Genomic DNA, 26,928 nt, shown 5'->3' on the forward strand with positions numbered 1-26,928 from the left:
CACACACACTTGCCACACACACACACACACACCTCCTGCTGCCCTGGCAGCCTGTTTGGATGTCTCCACGACATGGGACACATGTGCAGCACGGGACCAGTCATCTATGGCCAGAATGTCTGAGCGGGAATATAGATGTCTGCCAGACTCACCAGCACCCTGAGTTCACAAGCATAAATAATACAACATCATGCATTTGATGGACATTAACAGTCCCCATTTATCTCATTTAGGTGACATGTTCGGCATGTTTATGAGTGATCAGTGTCACCATCAGCATTTCTAAGTTATATTTGTTCTCCTTTTTCCATTTTTTTTATTTATGAATTAATTAATTAATTATTAATTAATTTGACTAATTATCCAATATAATAGCAAATATGTTAGAAATAGTATTTGTATCCTTTTAGTGTAAGGGCTACCTTGGTTGGTAAGCCACTCACATTCTAGAACTCTTTTTGAAACCTTGCTCTCCAAACTCCGGTAATAAATCTATGGTGAGTCTCATTTAGAAATGCTTCTGTTATTACCATGATAGTGTCTGTGATTCTGCAGCCACCTGGCTCCTCTGCCTGGCAGGTATTAGGGCATGCTGGGTAGACAACGGCCTGCTGGTGGGTGGACTGGAGGACACCATTTGCCCTCTCCTCCTCTTCTCTCTCTCCATCACTGTCCATGACCATGGTGTCTGTCCAGACTCAGTCTAACAGGGGTAGCAAAGAGAGAGAGAGAGAGAGAGAGAGAGAGAGAGAGAGAGAGAGAGAGAGAGAGAGAGAGAGAGAGAGAGAGAGAGAGAGAGAGAGAGAGAGAGAGAGAGAGAGAGAGAGAGAGAGGACATCATTGAGCTCAGTGGTTCTCAACCTTACAACAGAGGGATGCCTATTTGCAACCATCCAACATGGATTGGATCCGGCATTAGGCCGATTGGTGAACTTTGGCAACAAATAATAATTTATTAGTGCAATACTTCAAATATTCATTATTTCACATGAAAAAAGCATCTATGCCATATATTCATATAATACAAAGACATTTAAAAATCTAAAACATTTAAATAAAATCTAAATCATCTCATGATAACTACTAATCCAGCTAATGGGGCAATAAAGTAATATCAAAGAACAATTAAGATGTAAAAGCCAAGTAATATGAGATGCAATAACAGTAATCAAGATACTCAGGTCACTTCGACACTGCTGGGACGAGCCAGAATCAAATCGGGAACCTTCTGATTACCAGACAACCACTCTACCTCCTGAGCCACCCAAAATAAGTGTTTGTGGTGTTAATTAAACAATTTGTTGAGGAATTAATTCAATATTGAGTAAAAACATGCAAAGATATCAAACTAAATAATTTGCTCGGGTCATGTTGTGCATCATGAGTTAAAAGTTAATAAACAGCACTGTGTAAATAAGACATAAGTCACAACTCCCTTTTATGTGAGCACTTACACAACTGTTCTGTAGCCTACAATCATGTGATGTTCAGGTACATGTTGATTCACCTACCTACTCACCCATCCATCCATCCATCCATCCACTCATCTATCATCCATCCATCCATCTATTCATCCATTCATCCATCTATTTATCTATCCCACCCACCCACCCACCCACCCATCCATCCACTCATCTATCATCCATCCATCCATCCATCCATTCCTATCATCCATCCATCCATCCATCCATCCATCCATCCATCCATCCATCCATCCATCCATCCATCCATCCATCCATCCATCCATCCATCCATCCATCCATCCATCCATCCATCCATCCATCCATCCATCCATCCATCCATCCATCCATCCATCCATCCATCCATCCATCCATCCATCCATCCATCCATCCACCTATCCACCTATCCATCCATTCTACTGTACCTCCTCCCCAGATCAATGGGAGAAACAGGCATGCCACTGCTGTGTCTACGAGAGGTCGACATGGACCGGGCCAGTGTAGGGAAGCTCTCTGGGTCTAGGAGGTCTGTGTCTGACTCCAAATCCACGTCTGTTTTCTCTGCTACTCCCTCTGGTTCCATTAATCCCCCTGCTCCAGTGTTTGCTGGTACATCCAGTCCATTCAGATACCCTGTCGCCCCGTCCCTCACCGCATGGTCCTCTCGGCTCTGCCCGTCCATGGCACTGCCCCCCCACTGCGATGGTCTGGAGTTAAACTGGGTGACCACAAAGGTGGGATGAGGTCCTGATACCCTTCTCCCAGGCTGCGTGTGGGAGTGGGACAGCGAGGCCTTGGGGTCGACTGTAGCCTGAGAACCCTGTATAGGTGGATGGATAATGGGACCGTTTGTGCTCAAAGACTCCCGAGGTCCAACTGTTAGGCAGGCGCTCTCTGGGGTGGTAGCTACAGTAGGGAGTGTAAATAGTGAAGGTATTACACCTCCCTCCAGGTCTTTGAAGTACTCTGAGTCTCTGAGAGAGGAGTCGAAGCTGAGAAGATCCTCCAGACTGCTGTCAGCCTCCTCCTCGCCAGGGCAGTCGTAGTCACTGGCAACCGAACAGGAGTCCTGGGGGAGGGAAGGAGAGAGAGAGATAAAGAGAGGAAGGGAGGGTGGGAGAGAGATAAAGAGAGGGAGAGAGGGAGAGAGAGAGATAAAGAGAGGGAGGGAGGGAGAGAGAGAGATAAAGAGAGGGAGGGAGGGAGAGAGAGATAAAGAGAGGGAGGGAGGGAGAGAGAGATAAAGAGAGGGAGGGAGGGAGGGAGGGAGGGAGAGAGATAAAGAGAGGGGGGGAGAGAGAGAGAGAGATAAAGAGAGGGAGGGAGGGAGAGAGAGAGAGATAAAGAGAGGGAGGGAAGGAGAGAGAGATAAAGAGAGGGAGGGAGAGAGGAAGATCAGGCAGGAGGACAAGAGAGAGGATGGATAGGTGGGAGGGTGAGAAAAGGAAATATTGACCTATCTCAAGCCCTGCCCTCTTTCCCCTTGATCCTCCAATCGCAACTGTTTGTCCGAGGGAAGCAACCGTTGTGATTGGAGGATTGAAAAGAGTGCCAGTTTGAGATCAATTAGAAATGGGAGAGAACATTGAGAGAGGCACGACACTCGCTGGAGAGATGAGATGGAGGATAAATAAGGGGAACAGACTGCAATGAGGAATTGGTGGTGATGATGATAAACGATATTTGTGAATCCATAACCACACCCCATGATTCGTAAGCCACAGAGAACAGGAAGTGGAGTAAGAGACGAGCGGTGTGGCGGTTTACCCGGTCCTCCTCGTTAGCGCTACCGAAGAAGACGTCCTCTGCGATGGAGGTGGGAGACAGTGAGGAGGACGAGCCCGTCCCGGACACACTGGGAGGCCCACCGGGCTGGCTACATGGCTTGCCCTCTGATGCTGCAAAAGAATTAGTGCGGTGGCTTAGCAAAAAAATGTGGACGCGCCGGACAAAAGCACCAAATTTTTTTCACGTGTTCCCCATCACCATAGCTTTCATTTTGGGGTAGGGGCCACATCATCATGATGGATTTCAAGATGGCTGCCATGTAAAATCAAGGTTCTGCCCATTAATAAATATCTTGGTCCATAGCGCGCTCAATATTTGAGCGAACACAAAGGTATTGGTATCCCTGTAAACTAGAGAAGCTAAGCTTTCCATTGGTACCATTTTCATCAAGCCCAACTGTTGGGAAGGGGGTTTTAATAGGCAATGATTCAAAATTATGTAAAATTTTCGCCTAGAAAAAACTGCCATGCTCATCTTCCAAAAGGTCCCTTGGCTGTTCACATGAATATATCAGAGTGAACATTGGTTTTATAGGTACCCACAAGCCTCTTCTTTCCAGACATACCCACTTTGTCCAACTTGCATGCTATTTGGGGCAATAATCAAGCAGGTTTGTGCATGTGGTACAAATGTGTCGAACATTGGGTTAGGGTTTGTTGTTAGAATGTTGAACATAGAAGATCAATTTTGGTACAGTCAAACTACACAGCTATCACCCCCTTACATCCCCCCTCCCTCTTCTCCCCTACTCTCGCTACCTTACTTATACCCACCCCACCAATGCTCCTCATCTTCCTAGCCCTCTCCACCTGCTCCAGTCCTCACTACCACACCCTACGGCCAGATTACCATCCCACAAAACTCTCGCATACTTTACCTCACCTAATTGCTCGACAATGAGTTTGGGCAACTCGAGCCTACCTACTTTCCTCACTCCCCTCTCCCCCTCAAGCCTAACCACTATATGAATCACTTCTGCAACATCATTTCCTCCACCCTCGTCTTCTGACCCACTTGAGCTATCGTCCCTCACTTTCTTCCTCTTGCTCTCCTTCCCCTCACTTACCTCCCTCTTCTTCTCCTCCTTCTCCATATCGTCACCACCCGACCCCTTACCCTTGCCCTGGCTATTCTCGCCCCCATCGCTGTAGTTCCTCCCCTTTCCCTCACTTACCCTCCTCTTCTTCCCCACCCTTTCCCACCCTTCTTTCTCACTCTCCTCCCCACTATACTCCATTCTGTCACAACCCGACTCCTTCCCTTTGCCCTGAGAGACTTGTTGAATATATATAGATACACAAATGTTCTAGAATGTTTGATTATGACAGCATACTGTGACATCACGAATGCTCTAGAACAGTGGTTCTTAAACTGTGGTACGCGTACCACTAGTGGTACTTGGTGGTACTGCTGGTGGTACTTGAAAACATTTCCAAAAAAGCACAAAAAAAAAAAAAAAAATCTTCTTTTTTTCAGGCCACTGAACTTAGAAGCAGGCCAGGCCAGTGTTTCTGGTTGCGGCGGCGCGATAGTTAGATAACCTAAGTGGGGAACAACCAGGAGATCAGATCACTGTGACAGAGAGTAATGCAGTCTAAACAGTCATAAATCTTTAATTCAACTTCAGCCCTGATCATAACTATTTATTTTTAGATTTTTTTGTAATGTCAGATAAAAAATGAAGTACTCCCACTTTTCTGAAAAGAGTTGGTGTTAAATCTGACATTACAAAAAATCCTGTGTTCCTGCTAATCATTGACACATGCCTAGCCTGTAATAATCCCCCCCAGAAAAATGTACTTTGCATTTGATATATTGAAAATATTTTACTTTTTTGTGTTTCTTTTAACAATAATTTGTGATGCCATCACACAAACTGGCATTTAAAGGGTAAACATTCAAAAATTTATTGAATATGTGTTTTCTTTTCTTTTTTACAATAATTTGTGATGCCCATCACAAACACTGGCATTTAAAGGGTAAAAATTCAAAAATTCCTGCACCAGAATGCAGGAAATTAAGTTTTTGTAACAAAATAAGTGTGTGTGTGTGTTTCAAGTTCAAGTTTCTTTAATAGTTGTCGTACAGAATACTTTTATACAAAATGCTTCTTACTGTTACTGTGTGTGTGTGTGAGAGAATGACGGACAATTGCTTGCTGTGTGAGAGAGAGAGAGAGAGAGAGAGAATTAAGTAAGTACATTTGCTGAAATACAGTTGTTCTTAATTTTCTCACTTGCTATGTGAGAATGTTAGTTATTATGTTCTCAATGCCCCTTGCATTGTATGAGTTGTGTGGAAGCGTTTGCTAGTTCTAGTGCTATCCCTTTGTACATTGTGGCTGTGTCTGACAAAAGTTAACAATAAATAATGGTATTAGGAATACATTTGCCTCCTGCGTGAACTGTGCATAGCTGAATAGACTGTATTTTAACGCCGGTCATATGGTGGTACTTGGAGAGCCAGCTACGTTCTCAGGTGGTACTTTGTGTAAAAAGTTTGAGAACCACTGCTCTAGAATGTTCCATTATGACATCATACTGTGCCATCACAAATGTTCTAGAATGGTTGACTATGACATCGTACTGTGACATCACGAATGTTCTAGAAGGTACTGTTATGACAAATAATACGGTTCAATGACTTTATCTAAATCCAATCAATATTCCTAATGCCGTTTCAATGTAAGGTTATAAAAATAACATATAAACATTCATATAATACAATAACCTAAATATATAGCTTTGGCTCCTCTACAATACACTTACCTAGGATTTGACTTGATTCAACAACAAAGCAGTCGGGGCAATGGCAAGCCGAAAACGGTCGAAAGTGTAGTTATTTGAAGTTTGGATATTTTTTTTCGACTGAGGTAGGTAGATTACATTTTTAGAGACTAAAGTACCGAAAAAGGGTACCGTTGGGTACCGGTATCGATTCACAGGTACCGGTACCGTATCGGTTCAAATGTGAACGATAAATAAAGATCAAATCAAATCTAGCTGAAGAAGTTATCCCTCTTCTAACAAGAGAGAAAAACATATAGTTTAGCTTTAAACTATAACGTCATTGCTTATTAGGGATGGGTACCGAATTCGGTACTTTTAAAGGTACTTACCGAAACACATCGGTACTACCGAGTATCGATTCACGTGATACCAAAAAAAAAAAAAATCTTTTTTTTTGCACTTTTTTTATATTTTTTTAACCTTTTTTCTTTTCATGTCAACGTTCACACGCACAATATACGTATCAGGGCCGACGTTCCACTTTATTGGTTAAAGTTGCTTACTCGTGAGTAGTACGTTCGTTGATAAAGAAAAATAAGGTCCACAGCCGCTCCAGTGTAAAACAAAGATATCCAAATGGTTTATTTCCCTTCCACAGCGAAGTCTTTCTTTACAGAAGTGATCCTAAAGCTATTTTCCTAAATATTCACGTCACTACAAGGTAAGAAAACTGTATTTTCCCCGTCTCCAAAATCACCGCCGACTCGACACATGAAAATTCCTCCTCATACATACCAGTTGAACACCACAGATACCACAAATTCTTCTATGAAAGAGATACATTGAGAGGTTTTGTATCAGGTTTTTATTATCAATTACTAACGTCCTCGTATGAAACCCTCCAACTAGACTCTGTCTGGAGGAGGGATATACCAGACCTGGAAAGTGACTTTGATTGGCAAGAAGCATGGGCAAATGTCCGTCTTTCATCAAGGAACCCGGACCATCAACAAATCAATCTTAACTATATTCACAGGACATACTTGACTCCTGTAAGACTGAACAGAATGGGCCTTAAACAAGACTCAAAATGCTCCCAATGTACAAATGGAGACGAAGGGACATTTATGCACATGTATTGGGACTGCCCACCAGTTAAGGCATTCTGGAAAGATGTGACCCATCAATTATCAAAACTCGTATCTTGGAATATACCAGTACACCCCTCTGTATTACTATTGAATGATGTTTTTGAGTTTGCAGTAAATCCACAGCTAAAGAGATTGGTTTTATCGGGTATCACAGTAGCTAAAAAACTGATCGCATCACGCTGGTTTCAACCGGAAAAAATGTGCAGGAAGGTTTGGTCTCTTACATATCTCGATGTGATTTATCAAGAAATATCTACAGCAAGAATTCTGGGTCTCAACGAATCCAAAATGTCAATGTGGTTAGAAGTGGTGGAGAGAATAAAAGCTAGCTTATAATGGTAGTGTCTGGTTAGAGTGAGGGATAATGGAGGTACATTTACATTTACATTTACATTTAGTCATTTAGCTGACGCTTTTATCCAAAGCGACTTACAAGTTCTGTACGACAAGCCATCAGGAAGGGCACAACTCTATCAGCTGAGCAACAATGTTCATCAAAGTGTTGAGTGCTACAGTGTAGGTTAGTTTATTAGGACAAGTGCATGACAGTACGGTTAGTTAGGGTTAGATTATCATTTTTTTTTTTTTTTTTTTAATTCAGATAATGGTTGAAGAAGTGCGTCTTTAGTCGACGGCGAAAGATTGGACGTGATTCGGCTGTCCTAACTGGGGTGGGTAGTTCATTCCACCATTGTGGGGCAAGGACTGAGAATAGGCGACTTCTCTTTGATGACCCTCCCGGAGCTTGGATAGGAGTAGGTCTGAGGCGGCCAGAAGATGCAGAGCGTAGGGGTCTTGAGGGTGTGTAGTTAGAGACCATTGACCGGAGGTAGGCGGGAGCGGTTCCCTTTGCCGCACGGTATGCTAGGTCGAGGGCCTTGAAGCGGATTCGTGCAGCAATGGGGAGCCAGTGCAGGTCCCTAAGAAGTGGAGGTACTATCCAAGGAGGGGTCCGGGAGGGGGGGGTTCGAGCTGGAGCATATGTGTGTAGGGTTTTAGAAAATAGGTATTAGGGGTATATCCTGTATAAGGCATTTGTATAATTGGTAATTTCGTTGGATATACACTATATACGTTAAAATATTATTATAGACTTTTTTTTTGTTTTCTGTTTCTGTACTTGCATATCATTTTAGCCACCTTGTCTGTTAGTTTCATTATGCATTATGTGTTGAGTACTGACTTTTAATAATTTTTGTTTTGCAATAATAATAAATAAAAAAAAAAAAACCTCCTCACCTGAAAGCCGTAAATCAACTTGCCGGCTCTTTCCACAGCAAAACGGTCTGCAAGGCACCTTGGTTGAGAGATGCAGGCTTCAATCTATGTTGTTTAGTCTATCTGTTCAGTACTGCTCAGCACTGTTTCAAGATGCACAATGAGCTCTTCAGAGAGAATTGTTGAATATATATAGATACACAAATGTTCTAGAATGTTTGATTATGACAGCATACTGTGACATCACGAATGCTCTAGAATGTTCCATTATGACAGCATACTGTGACATCACAAATGTTCTAGAATGGTTGACTATGACATCATACTGTAACATCACGAATGTTCTAGAAGGTTCTATTATGACAAATAATACGGTTCAATGACTATCTAAATCCAATCAATATTCCTAATGCCGTTTCAATGTAAGGTTATAAAAATAAACATATAAACATATAAACATTCATATAATACAATAACAATAAATATATAGCTGTGAGGTTTCGCCTGTTCCCTGGACCTTTAATTCCCTGTTCTCCTCACCTCACCAGCCCCCACCCTCGCAATGTTTTACTCTCCTCTGCTCTTCACCAGCCCCCACCCTTGGACTACCTTTCACAGCTGTGATAAGTTATGATTAGCGCCCCAGAGGGCTTTAAATACCTGGACCTCCCCTCCAGTCCTCGTCGGGTCGTTCTGTGTGCTGGTTCTTTGTTCTGGACTCTTTATCCTTTTCTGTGTTCAGTGTTCATGGAGTCCTGGACGTTACCATCACCTGCCGCGTCTCCGGCGTGAGACGAGGTGCCAGCCATCACCACCTGTCGCCGTTTGCCTGGAGTGGGACACCGTCTGCGCTCTCTAATTCCCTACGGGAGGTTTTCCAGTGTCCCACTCCAGACCTCAAGCCGGCGCGCATCGCTTCCTATACCACGGGAGGATGCGTCTCTCCAAGCCGGCGCGCTCCTACTCCAGACGCCCAAGCCGGCGCGCATCGCTTCCTATACCACGGGAGGATGCGTCTCTTCAAGCCGGTGCGCTTCTACTCCAGACGCCCAAGCCGGCGCGCTCCCACTCCAGACCTCAAGCCGGCGCGCATCGCTTCCTATACCACGGGAGGATGCGTCTCTCCAAGCCGGCGCGCTCCTACTCCAGACGCCCAAGCCGGCGCGCATCGCTTCCTATACCACGGGAGGATGCGTCTCTTCAAGCCGGCGCGCTCCAACTCCAGACGCCCAAGCCGGCGCGCTCCTACTCCAGACGCCCAAGCCGGCGCGCATCGCTTCCAAGGAGGATCTCCTTGCCAGGCCTCCGCCGTCGGAACCCTGCCATCCCTGTAAGCAGCTCTGGCCCTCGCCCTGTCCAAGGCCTTAACCCTGTTTCTCTGTCCCTGTCCCCAGCCCGCCTCCCCGGGCCTCTGTCCCTGTTCCCCCTCTCCATTGCCCCTGTTCCTGCCCTGACCTTTTGCCCTGGCCCTGTCCCTTAGCCTTTCCCCTTAGCCTGCTCGCCTCTTAAAGGCACAGTGCCACATTTTTCCCTATTTCTTTGTTCCAGTGTTTTTGTGTTCTCCCTTAAAGGGACAGTGCCGCTTTTTGTTTGTATTGAATAAATGCCCTGTTTTGGCTTACTCTCATACCTGTCTTGTGTTGTGCGATTGGGGTCGGTTACAAACCATAACAATAGCTTTGGCTCCTCTACAATACACTTACCTAGGATTTGACTTGATTCAAAAAGTTTGACCGAAAACGGTCAAAAGTGTAGTTATTTGAAGTTTGGATATTTTTTTTCCGACTGAGGTAGGTAGATTACATTTTTAGAGACTAAAGTACAGAAAAAGGGTACCGTTCACAGGTACCGGTACCGTGTCGGTTCAAATGTGAACGGTACCCATCCCTATTGCTTATGTCCAGAGATTCCAGCTTTGATAACTAAAGTAATGACACTTGACTTACCTGTTATATTATGTTTTGCCTTTTTAAACATGTCCTTTATCACGCTGTCCACGACAGCTGTCACGAGACGTGCACTGAGAGCTGGCCAGTATACCGCGGGACCTTTTATGAAACATTCTGATATTTTCGCGGGCACGAGACCACTGCACAAGACCCGTGAAAATATCTCCATAACAGTTAAATACGCCTATACAGGCTAAAGAGTTATGATAATAATAATAAATGTAACGAGATGGCGGAGCCAGGCGTTCATGGGGTGAGACGTGTTTCACGGGAGCTCCCTACTATCGTGCGGAAAACACTGTCACCCCACTAGTCTTTATTTTATTTTTATTTCTTATTGATCTTTTTGTTGAGTGCTCGAGCATCTACTACTTTCATCAACCTTTTTTCGACTTTTCGTGATGTCGAAGCCGGGAACCAGAGCCAACAACGCTTCAGCCGACAAAATGGCACCGGGCCCGTCCTCGCTTTCGCCTGAGATAAGTGAAATTCTCTCGGTCGTGACCAAACTCCATGCGGACTTTGAGGTACGCTTCGCCGATGCACAAATGAAAGCGCAGGCGGAACTTTTTGATACCTTTCGTCGGGCAATGTCGGAGGAGATCGGGCTGGTGGTGGGCCCGTTGAGAGAAAAGATGGAGTCACTGCACGCTGCCACCACAGCTAACGCTAACGAAGTAGCCTCGCTAACGGCTGAGGCCTCTCAACAAGGCGAGAGGGTGGCGGGTCTAGAGAGCTCCCTGCTGGCTGCACAGGCTGACGTCGGCAAACTACAGTCGGTAATTGTGGAATTGCAGTCCAGGGAGAGACGATACAACATCAGGGTTGTTGGTGTACCGGAGGGCAGTGAGGGAGGACGTCTCTCGGAGAACATGCCGGAGCTGCTGCAGAGGATACTGGGGAAGGAGGTCCTTCCCGATCCGCCCGTGCGTGAGTCGGCCTACAGAGCGGGCAAGACCAGTCCTGGTGTGGGCAAGGAGCCGAGGCCCATCATTGTCAAGCTAAACAGGCTACAACAGAGAGAACTCATCATGCGGTCGGCCCGGGCCAGAAGGGGGGATCTGGGTCTCGACAATCACAAAGTGGCCATTTTCGAAGACTTCACACCGGAGGTTCAGGCACAGAGGGGCGAATACAAAGTGGTCATGGCCAGGATATGGAAACTGGGCTTGAGGCCTACGCTATTCGCCCCCGCAAGATTGTCTGTGCTATGTAAAGGTGATGACCATCGCTCATTTTGGTCGTTGGCCAAAGCGGAGGAGTACCTAGGGGGGTTGGCCGAGACGGTGGCTTGATAACGCTGTCGGGTGAGTGGCTTGGCGTTGTGGACCTAAATACATTGATATATTTATTTGCGGACTATTCACAAATGCTTGATGTCAGGCCCAGACAGGCTAACTATCCGCTGCCCATCCGAGCTCTTTGGAGGCTAACGAGCTATCTGAACATTGTACATAACAGACTCTAGCGTGCTAGCCGGATTCACCACTAGCTTACGCGCTGGCCTCGGGCTGGCTAACGGGCTGTGTCTATCACCCGCGTCAATACATTCGAGACCCGATAATGTTTATGTATTTTGGTTGTTGTTGCTGTTCAAGTGACATAGGTTTGCACAATTTAATGGTGATCGGGTCCTTAACTAACTTCTTGTATGCTTTTATTTTTATATCCAGGATGCTTTGAGCTTTGGGCTCCAGTAGTAGAAGGTCGATTGAATATACATATTTTTTTTTTACCTTTATTTTACCAGGTAGTCACTTGAGATCAAAGATCTCTTTTTCGAGCAAGACATATACAATATATGATGACAGGTTGGGTCGGGTATAGCTTTGCTTGCACTCTGGCCATAACCCTCTTTTCCTTTTCTTCTTATTATCGCTGTTTTAATGGCATCTGTATGCGCAATTTAACTGTGATCCGATCCTACCTTAGACTAACTGCTGATATGCCTTAATTTTGTTTTGAATTTTCCTTTATCCATTTATGCTATAACGTTGCGACATTAATATGCAGACTCCGAGGTAGATGGTTACAGGGTTGATGTTGAGTAATTATATAATAATGGCAAATTTTTCCATTATAGTTGTCATGTTAGGGCCAAGGCTCACGTTGGCTCTCGACCGAATATACATATAAAATATGTGATAACAGGCTGGGTCAGGTTTAGCTTTGCTTGCACTTTAGCCATAACGCTCTTTTTCCTTTTCCTATTATTGTCGCTGTTTTAATGGCATCTGAATGAGCAATTTAACTGTGATCCGATCCTACCTTAGACTAACTGCTGATATGCTTTAATTTTGTTTTGAATTTTCCTTTATCCATTTATGCTATAACGTTGCGACATTGATACACAAACTCGGAAGAGGATGGTTACAGGGTTGATGTTGAGTTATTATATAATAATGGCTATTTCTTCCATTATAGTTGCCTCATGTTAGGGCCAAGGCTCACGGTGGTTTTTGACCGATATCTTTATTGAATTTAATTTTAATTTTAATTTGTGTTTATTGGACTAGTGGGGGTTTAATTAGGGGTTTATCTAGAGGGGGGTCGGAGTGGAGAACATCTTATTGGATCCATGACTCCAGTGGGTAATGAGAGGAAGATGACCATCCTTAGTGGATGGGGCATAGGGAGGGGATTGGAGAGTGGGTATAGGAGGGTTAATAATAGGACGGTGGGTTAGAGTTTAGAGTAGAAGGAGGGGGGGTTGTAACTGGGGTGGTATTGTTCTGTGTTTTATGTACTGTTGTCTTATATGTGTGTGATTGTTCCTCCTCTGAACTCCTGAGATTGACCGTCTGGGCCCGCCTGGATCAGCGCCTCGAGCCTCAGCCTGGCTACACTGGTATGTTCTCTACGCATTTAGACAAATTCGACCATGGCTAAATTGAATATTTTAATTTGGAACGCACGGGGTCTTAACGCCCCTCACAAGCGTGCCAGTGTCCTTTGGTTATTGAAGAGAAGAAATATTGACATTGCTCTCCTTAGTGAGATGCATTTATTGGTAGGTGATGTGTCAAGGCTGGCAAATCGACAATATCACGTTATCTCCTCATCCTCAGCCGATGATAAGACGAAAGGAGTCGTCATAGTTACAAGATGTAACCTTGATATCAAAGTCCTGGACGTGTGGTCGGACACGGAGGGAAGGATTACTATAGCAAAAGTTGAGTTCTCTCATAGGAAGATGGCAATAATAGCATTGTATGCTCCTAACACATTTGATTCAGCCTTCTATAATACAATCACGAAGAATATGTTGGAACTTACTGGATTCTGTTACGATTAGTACGCTTCTTTGGCATGATGGACCCAGATGGCAGAGTATTGATGAGACCGGAGACAGAGCGTGACGATGAACAGTTTACTACACAACAAGGTACATACACGACTAACACACACAGGTAACATTTAACAATGATCGCGCCCAGCAGGGCAGGACAGACAGGACTATATACACAGACTAATTGACAAGACACTGACAGACACAGAGGGTAATTTACAAACAAGACACAGGTGTGGTAGACAGAAACAATAGAACACAGAGTACACTGGGAACCAATAACAAATAACCAACCAGACTAAAACATAATTACAAACCACAGACAGGGGAACACAAGACTAACAAAGTGGAGACAACAGACAATAAACACAACAAACACAACTGACAATAAATAACAATGAGTTGGTGTGTGAGCTGATGCCAGATCGGCATCAGCCCACCGGGTGGCAATGTTGATTGAGTGTTATTGTTAATGGGAGGTACTTGTGAATATGAATGTCTGAGTCCTGGTCCCACAGGACCAGGACCGGAGGAAGTGTTACAGGATACGCTCTCATTGTGGGTGGCGATTTTAATGCGTGCTGGGATGCGGAGATGGATAGGTCCGGGTCCTCTGAAAAGAGCGACCAAAAACTGTCCTCTAAGGCCCTCAGGATGTGGGCCCAGGACACGGGGCTCACAGACCTATGGCGCTTATCCAATCCCACCCTCAAGGATTACTCTCACCTGTCAGCCAGACACAAAACCTTCTCTCGAATAGACTATGCATTCGCGTCCCCTAATATGTTTGATAGTTTCGATGTCTCATTGGTTCCCTTGGCTCTCTCAGACCACAAGGGGATTTTCCTTACGGCAACCTTTGGCAGGCTCTCCGCGAGAGCTCCCAGATGGCGTTTTAATTCAACCTTGCTAAAGAACGATGATTTCTGTTCTGAGTTCAGGAGTAAACTAGCTGAATTCTTGCAGATCAACGTTGGCACAGTCGAAGACCCTAGGGTCCTGTGGAACGCATTGAAAGGATTTATCAGGGGTCATGTCACACTTTTCGCCTCCAATTTGCGAAAATCCTGGTCAAAAAAGCTAGAAGGACTGGAAACATTATATGTGGACCTATACGCATCCTTGCAAACTAACTATAGTGAACGACTAAACACACAACGTAAGATAGTCAAGAAAGAAATAAACTCCATACTTAAACAACAGTCTGAGTTCTTGATACATAGGACAAGACAAAATTACTACTTTCACGGCTCCAGGCCTAGCCATCTATTGGCAATGAAAATACGCTCGAATGATCATTTCTCGGATATCCCCTCGATCAAGACGAGCCAGGGTGCAGTCACTACTGATTCTAAAAAGATCAATGACACTTTTAAAGAGTTTTACTCACAGTTATATAGCTCAGAGGTTAATCTTGATGACTCTAAATTTGAATCGTTCATTGGCGGGCTTGAGATACCCCACATTTCTGAGGAAGAGGCCAAGGAACTGGGGAAACCGATCACTCTTATGGAATTGAGGGAGACGATTGCTGAAATGCAGAGGGGTAAGGCACCAGGCTGGGATGGTATTCCACCCGAAGTGTATTTAGCTTTCTGGGACCAACTGGGTCCATTGATGCTCGATATGATCAATTACGCTATCGAACAAGGGGAGTTCTCAAGAGATGTCAATATGGCGTTGATTTCTTTACTTCTCAAGAAGGACAAAGATCCCAATGATTGTGGTAGCTATAGACCCTTGAGTCTTCTCTGGGCCGATTTAAAAGTGTTTGCCAAGGTGCTGGCCCGTCGCCTGCAGAGATTTATGACTGTATTGGTACCAGCGTTTCCGTTAGCCGGTAATTACCGGTATTTGACTGGCAAAATATGTTGAAGTCCGAATATTTAAATTTCTCCGGTCATAATGTCCGGTGAAAATAATTCCTCTAAGCACAATTTTATTATTTGAATTGTATTAAAATAGGCTAAAATTAAATAGCCTATGCGATGAACGAAACAATCATTACATTTGTTTCATTGTGCTTCGCTCTAATAAAGCGCGGATGGCGCCGCTCGGATGTGAATCTTTTTTTTTCTTTTTTTGAGCCTGTCTCGACAAACAGCTATACGAGCGAGAGAGAGAGATGGCCAAACAAGCTAAACTTAACTTAACAAATATTTCATGAAACCAAGCACAAGCAGGTCTAATAATAATGACATTGACAACGAAGATGAGTCTTCTGAAGTCACAGAGACCGCCGATGCTCCCGCGGAAAATAAACAAATGTCGAGCGTTCAGGCGGTGGCCCGAGTGGAAAGTTAAATTCTCCTGGCTGAGGTACGACATTATAGTCTAGTAGTCTAGCGTCTATGATGTACGAGAGATAACATTGATTGAACGTACACAAAGTACACTTTATTGATTGAACCACAAAGAGCATCCCCAGTCTGCTGCTACCGTTGCGAGCCTCGCAGAAGTCCACCTGTTCCAATGCAATGGGGATCTATCAAAGTCGAACCAACCAGACGACCCGCTGTTCTCGCAGCCTCGCATGTACAAAACGGATAGGCAGAACGAGACGGGGTGAGTAAGTGTTGACATTTTTTAATCATATGCAACTGTTGGTTGACTGCCGTGTCACATAGTAATGCATATAATTGATTATAACTAAATGTAGGCTATAATGAAATCAACAAACGCATTACGAGCATGTGGCTCGTCCTCTCGCTCTCTGCAAACGAGGCAATGTGATGATCAACTACAGTTTGCTGTGTGTGAAGTTGAACATTATGATATGTGTGACGTGTCTGATACAACGAGGTGAAGCGATGTCGACTCGAGATTCATTTGGGGGTGCGTGTGACAGCTGCTGCGCGGGAGCTTGATGCTGGATCAGCGTATCGCACTAACTTGGGAGGCGAGAGATAGTAATTTGATTCTGCAAATCAATTTCTCATTCTTCGCTTGATGTAATTAATACAAATGTCCAATATAACGGAATTCGTTAGCTCATAAAAATGTGATTATAACAGACTGCTGTTTAAAACTCTGACCGGAATTTCAGGAATATGTCCGGGGATAGAAATCTTGCAGGACACTCAGACCGGCACGAATATGTTCTAACGGAAACGCTGATTGGTACACTGCGATCAAACTGGTTTTATCCCGGGGCGCCTGGCTGCAGATAATCTTAGGAGGCTGTTGCATGTAATCGATAACAGTAAAGACAATACAGCTCCGTCCACAGTTCTGTCTTTGGATGCCATGAAGGCGTTTGACAGACTTGAGTGGTCATACCTGTGGAAGGTACTTGAGATTATGGGTCTTGGAAAGAGTTTTATTCATATGATTAAAGTCCTGTATGCCTCGCCGTCTGCGATGATACTGACAGGCAAAAACTGTTCCACACTTTTTCCAGTCTCCAGATCTTCTAGACAGGGTTGTCCTCTGAGCCCAGGACTGTTCGCGCTTTCCCTCGAACCATTGGCCCAATTTATTAGGCAATCGGAGGACATCGTCCCCATAATGGTCAATAATACTCCACACAAAATTGCTCTCTATGCGGATGACCTGCTGATTTTCATGGACGACCCCTCCCGGTCGGCCGCAAAATTATTGGGAATAATCGACGACTTTGGTAAAATGTCAGGCTTTAAGATTAACTCGAACAAATCAGCCTGCCTACCTCTTAATGAGCTGGCCAAGACGGTACGACTACCAGCTGATATCCCCATAGTAGAACATTTTAAATACTTGGGCACAGAGATATTCCCCACGCTGAATCAAACTACTAAGTACAACTTCACGGGTACTTATGATAAAATACGCCAGGATCTAGACAGGTGGTTGTCCCTTCCTAACTCTTTACAAGCCCGGACTTCCATAAGCAAAATGAACGTCCTGCCTAGGATAAATTTTGTTAGCTCAATGCTCCCCCTGCCCCCTCCAATAGACCACTGGCGCAAGGTACAATCGATGGTATCTAAGTTTATCTGGAATAACAAACGCCCGAGAATCAAAAGAGCTACTACTCAACATAGGAAACAAGATGGGGGCCTCGCAATCCCTGATTTTAAGCTTTATTTCTGGTCCTTTTCACTGAGACCTCTGATGTGCTGGCTAGACCCTGTAGATGCTGTATCTTGGCGCTCCTTAGAAGCGGCGGCGGTCTCACCGCTAAGATTGCAGGATGTGGTGTACTCCACTGTCCCTATTTCGAAATGCCGACTGAGGTATGGACCGATCATAACTCACGTGATCCAGACGTGGCGTAATGTACAGAAGTCGTGTCGGGTTAAATGCCCATGGCACCTGGACGCTCCAATTTTTAATAACCAGCAATTACTTATTGGGCACAAGCCGGTTAATATTCCTCAATGGCAAAGGAGGGGAGTTCATACTCTGGAGGATATTTATGATAAGAACGGCCTCCGTGCGTTTCAGGACTTAAGAGAATTTTATGATCTTCCCGGCGAGTCCTTCTTTCTTTACCTTCAACTAAGGTCAGCGCTACCAAATTCCTGTCCCCCAGTCTCCCACGTCCCCCCCCTCCCTTCATCCCGCCCCCCCTCCCGTCACCAGGCGCGATCCATCTGGTTTACTACTCGGTGTTTGAATGCTGCCGACTATCGCGCATACGGTGTCTCAGGCCTCCTGTAAGATGACATGTGTCAACAAATGTACATGTCTGTTGAATTTATGCTGTGCCATTGTTACTGTAAAAATGTAATGATTGTGATGTTGTTATTATTAATGAGACGTTGAGCTGTATGTGTGTGTCACGAATTTCCCCAAGGGGATTAATAAAGGAATATCTTATCTTATCTTATCTTAGGGCGCATGGCGTGCCGTGGGCTCAGGCTCTGCAACCACACCCCTTTCTCAGGCTCATAGTGGACAGGACGACCTCCAGAGGGTTTGTCTCAGACTTTTATACGCTATTAATTCAATCCACGTATAAAAATGTATCATTGGATACAATCTGGCGTGTGGATATCCCGGAGTTGGACCCCGAGTTTGATTGGGATGATGTTTGGGCAAATGTGGCATTGTCTTCCCGCAACCCCAATCACCAGCAGATTCATTTTAATTATATTCATAGGACCTATCTTACACCTAGGAAGTTATTTGCTATGGGACTGATAGCCGACTCTCGGTGCACTTTGTGCTCTCAAAAGGCCACTGGCACTTATATGCATATGTATTGGGATTGCCCACCAGTGGCCCGTTTCTGGAGGTCAATAACGGACAAACTTTCAGATCTGTGTGGCTTAACTATCCCATTCACAGCTGTTACGCTACTCCTGAACGATATAACGACACTACCCGCGTTCGTACAACTGAAAAGGGTTGTCCTAGCGGGCGTCACAGCAGCGAAGAAGCTAATAGCAATGAGATGGAAGGAGCCTGAGAAGCTCACAGTGATTAACTGGTCCCTAACATTGTTGGATGTGATTTATCTTGAGATATCCACGGCGCGGGTGATTGGGGTAGGACAGGCTGGCATTGACCTGTGGTTCGCAGCAGCTGAGAAGGTAAGGACCGCCGTGTGCGGCTGAGCGGGGTTGGGGTGCTTGATCGGGGGAGTCCGGCGGTCTCATGGGAGGGGATGGAGGAAATGTCTTGTCTGTCTTGTTTTTTGTCTTGTCCTTCTTAACTTTGACTGGGGGGATTTTAGGGGGGGGTTGATATTTAGCTATTCTGCGCTATTTGTCAATTCACATGCCATCTCCCCAAGGGACTAATATTGGCAGACTGATTGACCTGTCAACCAACTTGGAGGAAGATCCTCTTTCTTCTTACACTTTACCTTCTGCGAGTTTAGCAGTCTTGACAACATGTGTAAGGGACCTAGGCTATCTACAGTAAACCTGCGGCAACACTCTCGTAAACAGTCTTTTCAGTCACTCCACTTTGTAAAGGTGGTGAAAGGTTGGCATGTTTGAAGACATTTTTGTTATTGAAGTTGCCATCTATATTTGATAGGTTGGACGCTGTTTCTTTTTCTTTTTTGTCTTTATAATTTGTTATTCTGTATTATTATTGTTTGTTATTTTCCTGTGGAGTTATGTTTTTTGTTACTGTGGTTATTGTGTTGTCTTGTTTCATGTAATTAATAATAAAAAAAAAATTGATAAAAAAAAATAAAATAAATGTAACGAGTGATCCTAATAAAATGTCTATTCGATTCATGCATGTCTGACTGTTAAACAAGTAAAAAATTATGTAAATATGTTGTTAGAATGGTACAAATATTCATCTGGTGACATTCTTCATAGCATTAACACATTTATTGACCCAGAAAATGTATAGTTTGACACCAAAATTGATCTTCTATGTTCAACATTCTAACAACAAACCCTAACCCAACATTCACATTTTTGGCAGTTGTTAGAATGTTCGACACATTTGTACCACATGCACAAACCTGCTTGATTATTGCCCCAAATAGCATGCAAGTTGGACAAAGTGGGTATGTCTGGAAAGAAGAGGCTTGTGGGTACCTATAAAACCAATGTGCACTCTGATATATTCATGTGAATATCCAAGGGACCTTTTGGAAGATGAGCATGGCAGTTTTTTCTAGGCGAAAATTTTACATAATTTTGAATCATTGCCTATTAAAACCCCCTTCCCAACAGTTGGGCTTAAGGAAAATGATACCAATAGAAAGCTTAGCTTCTCTAGTTTACAGGGATACCAATACCTTTGTGTTCGCTCAAATATTGAGCCCGCTATGGACCAAGATATTTATTAATGGGCAGAACCTTGATTTTACATGGCGGCCATCTTGAAATCCATCATGATGACGTGGCCCCTACCCCAAAATGAAAGCTATGATGATGAGGAACACGTGGGGAAAATTTGGTGCTTTTGTCCGGCGTGTCCACATCCTTCTCAAATCTGGTGCTAAGCCACCGCACTAAATAGATGTTGGGAAGGTCAAAGAAATGGATTATGTGCCATAGGAACAAAAGGAACACAGCTGTATTTGTGCCTGTGTGGTCATCAAGAGACAGTGTGTGTGTTTGTATTCCTGTGTGCGGGCGGGTATGTATGCTTTCACATGTGCGTTCTGTGATTTTGTGTGTAATAGAAGAACGCTGCAGTCACGGCCCCCACCCCAGCCTCTCCCTGAAAGCTCCTTTTTCATTTCCATTGCATTTACAGTCATCCATTCACATGATGCCGCAAACCGCCGTCACCACTGGTAACTGCTCTGTGATCCAGTGTTAGTCTGGATGTCAGCTGAATCAGCTGAAGCTTATTCTTCAGGGCTGTTCACCAACCCGAGAAGCTTAAAGGGATACTTTGACTTTTTTTTATTTGATCTTGGTTATTGTTCTTCAAAAACTTCAGTCACATTGCAGGGGAAAACGTTTCCACCATCGTCCTTCAATGGGAAAGTGTCTGGTTGAGAAAAAATATAAAAAATATATTGCAAGTTTTCTGAATTTTATGTTTATATATGCAAATAAGGCACTTCCTCATTAAATATGTATAACGGGTACGTCCTAGTACCCGTCACGAAACTTCGACCATGCCTCGAGTGGGAGTCGAACCCCGAGCGTCTGCTCCGGGGCCAGTATAGCAAACCGCTGCGCCAAGAAGGGAATTCCCCTCTAAGCGCTCGGTTTATCTGCCTCTGGGGAGTGAGTTTTACACACTTCTATGTGCCGTAGTCACACTATCGCGGCACATATCCGTTACATTCACCCCCCCTAAACTCACACCACCCAAGGCATCCGGGTCACGGCACCAGTATAACGGGTACGTCCTAGTACCCGTCACGAAACTTCGACCATGCCTCGAGTGGGAGTCGAACCCCGAGCGTCTGCTCCGGGGCCAGTATAGCAAACCGCTGCGCCAAGAAGGGAATTCCCCTCTAAGCGCTCGGTTTATCTGCCTCTGGGGAGTGAGTTTTACACACTTCTATGTGCCGTAGTCACACTATCGCGGCACATATCCGTTACATATGCACACATTTGCTTATATCACCAAGACACAAATCACCAACATGGATAATGCCAGATACATGTTTATTATCTTTTTCCCCCCTCCTTTTTCCGATTTTTCTCCCATCCCACTGTTAGTCGTTATGCCAATTCCCAACCCCCTTCCTGGTTGTTGCGCACTCCCCCCTACTGTTGGTCCGGGAGGCCGGAGACTGTCACATGCTTTCCTCCGACACATGTGCAGCCAGCCGGCAGCCAGCCTGGCAACACAGATTCTCACCGGGAGAGTGTAACGTGTGGGAGGCCGCACTACCTCCCTCCAGATCCTACCCTCGCTGTGCAGGCGCCCCGACCGAACTGTAGGGGTCGCTGTCCATAACGCCCAGGACCCACCCATCAGCTTTCCCACCCCTAACACTGCCAATTGTGTTAGTATGAACGACCAGCCAAGCTGATAGCAACGCCGAGAGCTGGATTCGAACCCAGCGTCTCCAGCGTTGATGGCGAGCGCCTTGCCCACTACACCACCTAGCCGCCCGATAATGCCAGATTAAAAAAACTTGGTTTCATTTAGTTGATACATTCAAAACCAAACTTTTTCCAGAAGGGATTGTGGCTATGTCCTCTTATCAGCCCATACATCAGGAAATACTGTCTACTGTCATACGAAAATCGATTTCCGCCTTGGTATAAAATGTACTACTATCAACAAACCCTTCTGTAATTAGAAGCAGGATATGGATGGGAAGAAATGTGGAAAGTTTGGTGTGTGTATGTACTAGGGAAATGGAGTTCCGTGTCTTTGTGTGTAAGTAAAATGCATAAAAACTCGTTTTTGAGAAAACTCCCTCAAAGTTCTGTATTGTAATTGTGATCTATAAACACAATCAGACAAAATTAAGTAAAATAAACAACGAATTGTCTATTTTCAATATTTTATTGCCACTAGTTTGAAATAAGACATAGTCATCCATCAATATAACAAAATCTCAACATCGTCGGGAAAAAAAAGCAAAAAAACGATTTTGGGGGTACTGTCTCGCCTTAAGGCACTACTGGCTTCTGCTATGGTATAGGCCTATGATATACAGTAGATAGAGCTAGATTTATAGACATGCTGTAGCAGTTCACTGTGAAAAGGGTTCTGACTTCCCTAGTTTTTACATTCGTTACATTTTACATTCATCATACATTTGTTACAGTCATCATAAAGAAAAATACTTTTGATTGAAGATTCATGAACATTCAAAATGACCAAAGCTTTGTCCACTTCTTTGGTTGTCCCAGACAAAATGTTGGTAAGTGTCTGTTAAAGAACCATACCAGTGTTACTACATGTCACTGTCCATTGTCAACATTGGCCACATAGTTTACATAATAGGCCTACACACCTTTCCCACAATTGCTTTGTTTTTTAGATATTGTGTTTGTTTACGATTTGTCCATATTTAATAAATGTCACAGAATGTACCTGAAAATGTGTAGCTAAAACGACAGGTTATGTATATAACCTAGTTATATGAGTACTGGCTAAGCGTCCCGCTCTTAAGCCATACCGAGATATACCTCATCTCATGTACCTACTGTACACCATCAACGAAAAAACAAATACACCCACCACCTGCCAGGCCCGCCCCTATAGTGGCGTACTATAAAGTACTAGGCGTGGTCACCACTCACTCTTCCTTGGAAAAAACGTTTCCAGGAAAAGATTCCCCAAGGGAACTCAGGGCACGCTAAGAGCGGGACGCTTAGCCAGTACTCATATAACTATCGTTATATAGCGTACTTGCATCGCGTCCCGCTCTTAAGCCATACCGAGATATGGGGTAGAGCGGACGCGAGGCCCGACAGATGCACCCCCTGAGGACCCGTAAGCCCACATCAAGGGGAAAGGAGAGTCCCGTCACCCCATCCTTCCTAATGAAGAGGGGGCGCAGTCAACTCCACCCGAGTGCGAACAAGAGGGAACTAAAACCCCTTGAACACACAGCACAGGCGGAACCACGTGTGACCCAACACACTGTGGCCCATACCCACACACACCTGCTACCCCACCAAAGGACGGGAAGCAGGAGAGGCCACAGACTCCAGAACCGCCTTACACCACTCTTGGAACATACGCCATCTTCCCGCGTAAAGCGCGACAGTGGAAGGAGCATGCGCATTTCGGATGGTATCAACCACAGAAGGGTCCATCCTCTCCAGACTTACCCTCTCACCAGCCACACCAGCAGACGTTGGCCAAACACCGGGTACTGAAACAGCGACCCGTGTGCTTGAGAGAGGGCCGTCGCCGACCAAGGAATAACCCATGGTGGAGCGACCAGTAGCTGGATCAAGACCGGGAACCACACTGCCGTGCCCCGGTCCGGCGCGACCAGGATCACCGTCCTGCGCTCTCTCCGTATCCGCTCCAACAGCTGACTCAACAGCTGTAGAGGAGGAAAGGCGTAAAGAAGGCCGGGCGGCCATGGAAAGATCGAGAAGGCATCCACCCCCAAGGGGGGATGATCTGCCCGACTGACCGAGAACCACAAGGGGCACTTGTGAGAGCATCGGCTCGCAAACAGATCTACCAAAGCCTCCCCGAAGCGATCCCAGATCTGTCTGACTATATCATGGCGCAGCTCCCACTCGTCGTGACGAGGACCGCCCCGAGACATCACATCTGCGCCCACATTCTCCGCACCAGGAATGTGGAGCGCCCTCAGACTGCGCAGCTTACGAGACGCCCATAGCCAGAGTTCGACCGCCGCCCGGTGCAGGCGGATGGATCGAGTCCCACCCTGCCTGTTGATATACGCCGCTGCCGTCATACTGTCCGTTCTGACCAGAACATGCTCGCCTACCACCAGGTGGTCGAACCGTTTGAGGACCAGGAGGACCGCCTTCAATTCCAACACATTGATGTGCAGGGTAGACGGGCCAGCATGGACCTTCGTCCAGCTGCCCCCCACTGCGTTGGTCCGACATGTCCCTCCCCAACCCGTGAGAGAAGCGTCGGTGAAGACCGTGACGTGTGAGCGCCTGCTGCCCATGGGGATCCCAATGGTGAGGATACCCAGCCTCCTCCAATGGGCGAGATCTCCCCATATCGACAAAGGAACCGTCAACCGTTTCCATTTGTCCCTCACCGGATCTATTCCCATACTGAAAAACCACCTCTGTATCCTCCTCATGAAGAGGAGGCCAAGAGGAACCACCGTGTGAGCAGATGCCATCATACCGAGCAGGCGCATCACTTGCAGCGCCGTGACCGTCCCTCCCAGACGGAAACCCCCGAGCGTGTGTAGGATAGACACCCTCCGTTGCTCCGAGAGGGTTACAATCATGGGCCTTGACCTCAACGTCAAGCCCAAGTACTCCACCTGTTGACTGGGAAGAGGCGTACTCTTCTTCCAGTTCACAGCAAAACCCAGCCTGGCGAGGAATTCCACCACCAGCCTGGTATGAGACCTGGCAACCTCCTCCGATCGGCTGAGGAGTAGAATGTCGTCGAGATAGAATACAGTAGAACCCGTATTCCCCGACGACGTAGAGGCTCCAGCGCAGTCGCTACGCACTTGGTGAATGTGCGGGGAGCCAGAGAATAGCAGAACGGCAACCTCTGGTACTCGTACGCTACGCCCTGAAACAGGAACCGCAGGAACTTCCTGTGAGGAGGGTAAATCGGGATGTGAAAATACGCATCCTTCAGGTCTATGGAGGTGAACCAGTCTCCCCTTCTGACAGCAAGCAGCAGGAGTTTGACGGTCAACATTCTGAATGGTCTCGCTACAATCAGACGATTGAACGCGGACAGATCCAGTATAGGTCTGACCCCTCCCGTTTTTTTGGGCACCAGAAAATAACGGGAGTAGACGCCTGACATCGCGTCCTCTCTCGGGACCACGACTATGGCTTGCTTCGCCAACAGAGATTGGATCTCGTCGGCCAGAGCTGTCACTGCTGCTGACCCTGACAATAGGGTCGGCACCAAACCTGAGAACGGAGGGTGGGGTTGTGCGAACTGCAAAACAAGCCCCTCCCTCAACGTTCTCTCTTTCCACCCCTCCAAACGGCATTCTTGTCGCCATATGTGAAAATAATCCCACAGCGCACCCGCCGTCAACTGACGCTGGGCCGCAAGGAACAGTAGATAGTTGGCCCGGTCCCTCCCGCTGTGCGACGCACCCAAGGGGGGACCCCGACAGAAAGGGCCGGTTTGATACGGGAGAAGCTGCCATCAAACTGGTTGACACACACCCCCCCCCTGAACACCCCTCTAGCACATGCTGAGGAGCTGTTCTACAGCTAGAAATGCAAGGCGTGAGGACCCCATGGGCTCCTACACGCCGTAGCCCTGCAGTGATATTGCTATCACCCAAATCACGCTCGCCTCTTCTTTGCAGACCACTGCCGCTCTCACGGGAGTGGGAGGCATCAGCGTGACACCCCGCCTGGCGAAGGCGAGGCCGGGGTAACCCTTGCTGAGCATTCAACCGAAGAGGCCTCGAGTCCCCCTGCTGACCACTGTAAATAGTGGCAGCCGTAACACCAGGCTCACCCATACCCGACGCCAATGTGGATAGGAAAATAGACAGCTGAGCCATAACACTGGCCGCCGCTAAAAACCATCCTGCAGCAGTATACCACTCATCCGTCCATACTGCCACCCTCCGAGCCGATTCGCTCTCAAGCATCGGCCGGGTGGGACATCGTTCATCCCCGCCGGGGCACAGGATCAAAGCTACCTGGCTACTTAGCCACGGTACACCCGGCCTGCACCCTGTTGTCAGCCCTTTTACCCGTAAAAAAGGTAAATAGGACTCAGCAAAACCCCTATTAGCTACCGACTGACCTTCATTAATGAACCGGGCAAGAGGAGGGAAAAGCGGCAACGTCCCACGGCGGGGAATATTAGAACAATGACCCATTTCAGCATTAGCATTAGCATTAGCATTAGCATTAGCAGTAGCATTAGTGTTAGCAGCATGCTCCAGGATCGCCCGGAAACCGTCCACTTCAGTGGAACGTTCACCAAGCCATGCCGCCCCTGGCGCCGACACACACTCCACAGCATTACTAACACCAACATCAATGCCTGATGACACAGGGCCTACCTGTGTACAAGCCGGCTCGATAGCCAAACCTTGCACGCTGCTCCTCGATCTGCTGCCACAAGACGAGGAAACATCAGAATAGGCCCGACGTGTCGCTGAACCATGCCCCGAAGATTCCAGGGGTAAGCAAACCTCCGGTAAGCATTCAACATTACGCAATTTCTCTAATCTTTTCATAGCACTAGTTACATAGGGCGACTTGCGACCGCTATGATGGAAACGAAAAAGAGGAAGAGTGAGTGGTGACCACGCCTAGTACTTTATAGTACGCCACTATAGGGGCGGGCCTGGCAGGTGGTGGG

The 26,928-nt window shown here is 46.1% G+C and overlaps 1 protein-coding gene across 1 annotated transcript in view; it reads right to left on the reverse strand.

Annotated features, from left to right (window-relative positions):
* The window catches only part of LOC311223672 (uncharacterized protein), a gene marked incomplete at its 3' end in the record, with an annotated part of 42,173 nt that overhangs the window by 11,288 nt on the left and 3,957 nt on the right, over positions 1 to 26,928 (reverse strand). The window contains exons 2-4 of the mRNA XM_084308444.1: positions 3,228 to 3,358; positions 2,401 to 2,529; positions 1,886 to 2,280 (exon numbers count right to left, since the gene is read on the reverse strand). Of these exons, the coding sequence (XP_084164570.1) occupies positions 1,886 to 2,280; positions 2,401 to 2,529; positions 3,228 to 3,358 (655 nt within the window). The remainder of the gene's footprint in view (positions 1 to 1,885; positions 2,281 to 2,400; positions 2,530 to 3,227; positions 3,359 to 26,928) is intronic.

Source organism: Notolepis coatsorum (assembly GCF_963971535.1).
Source record: "Notolepis coatsorum genome assembly, chromosome: 2".
In the NCBI taxonomy this organism is placed as follows: Eukaryota; Metazoa; Chordata; class Actinopteri; order Aulopiformes; family Paralepididae; genus Notolepis; species Notolepis coatsorum.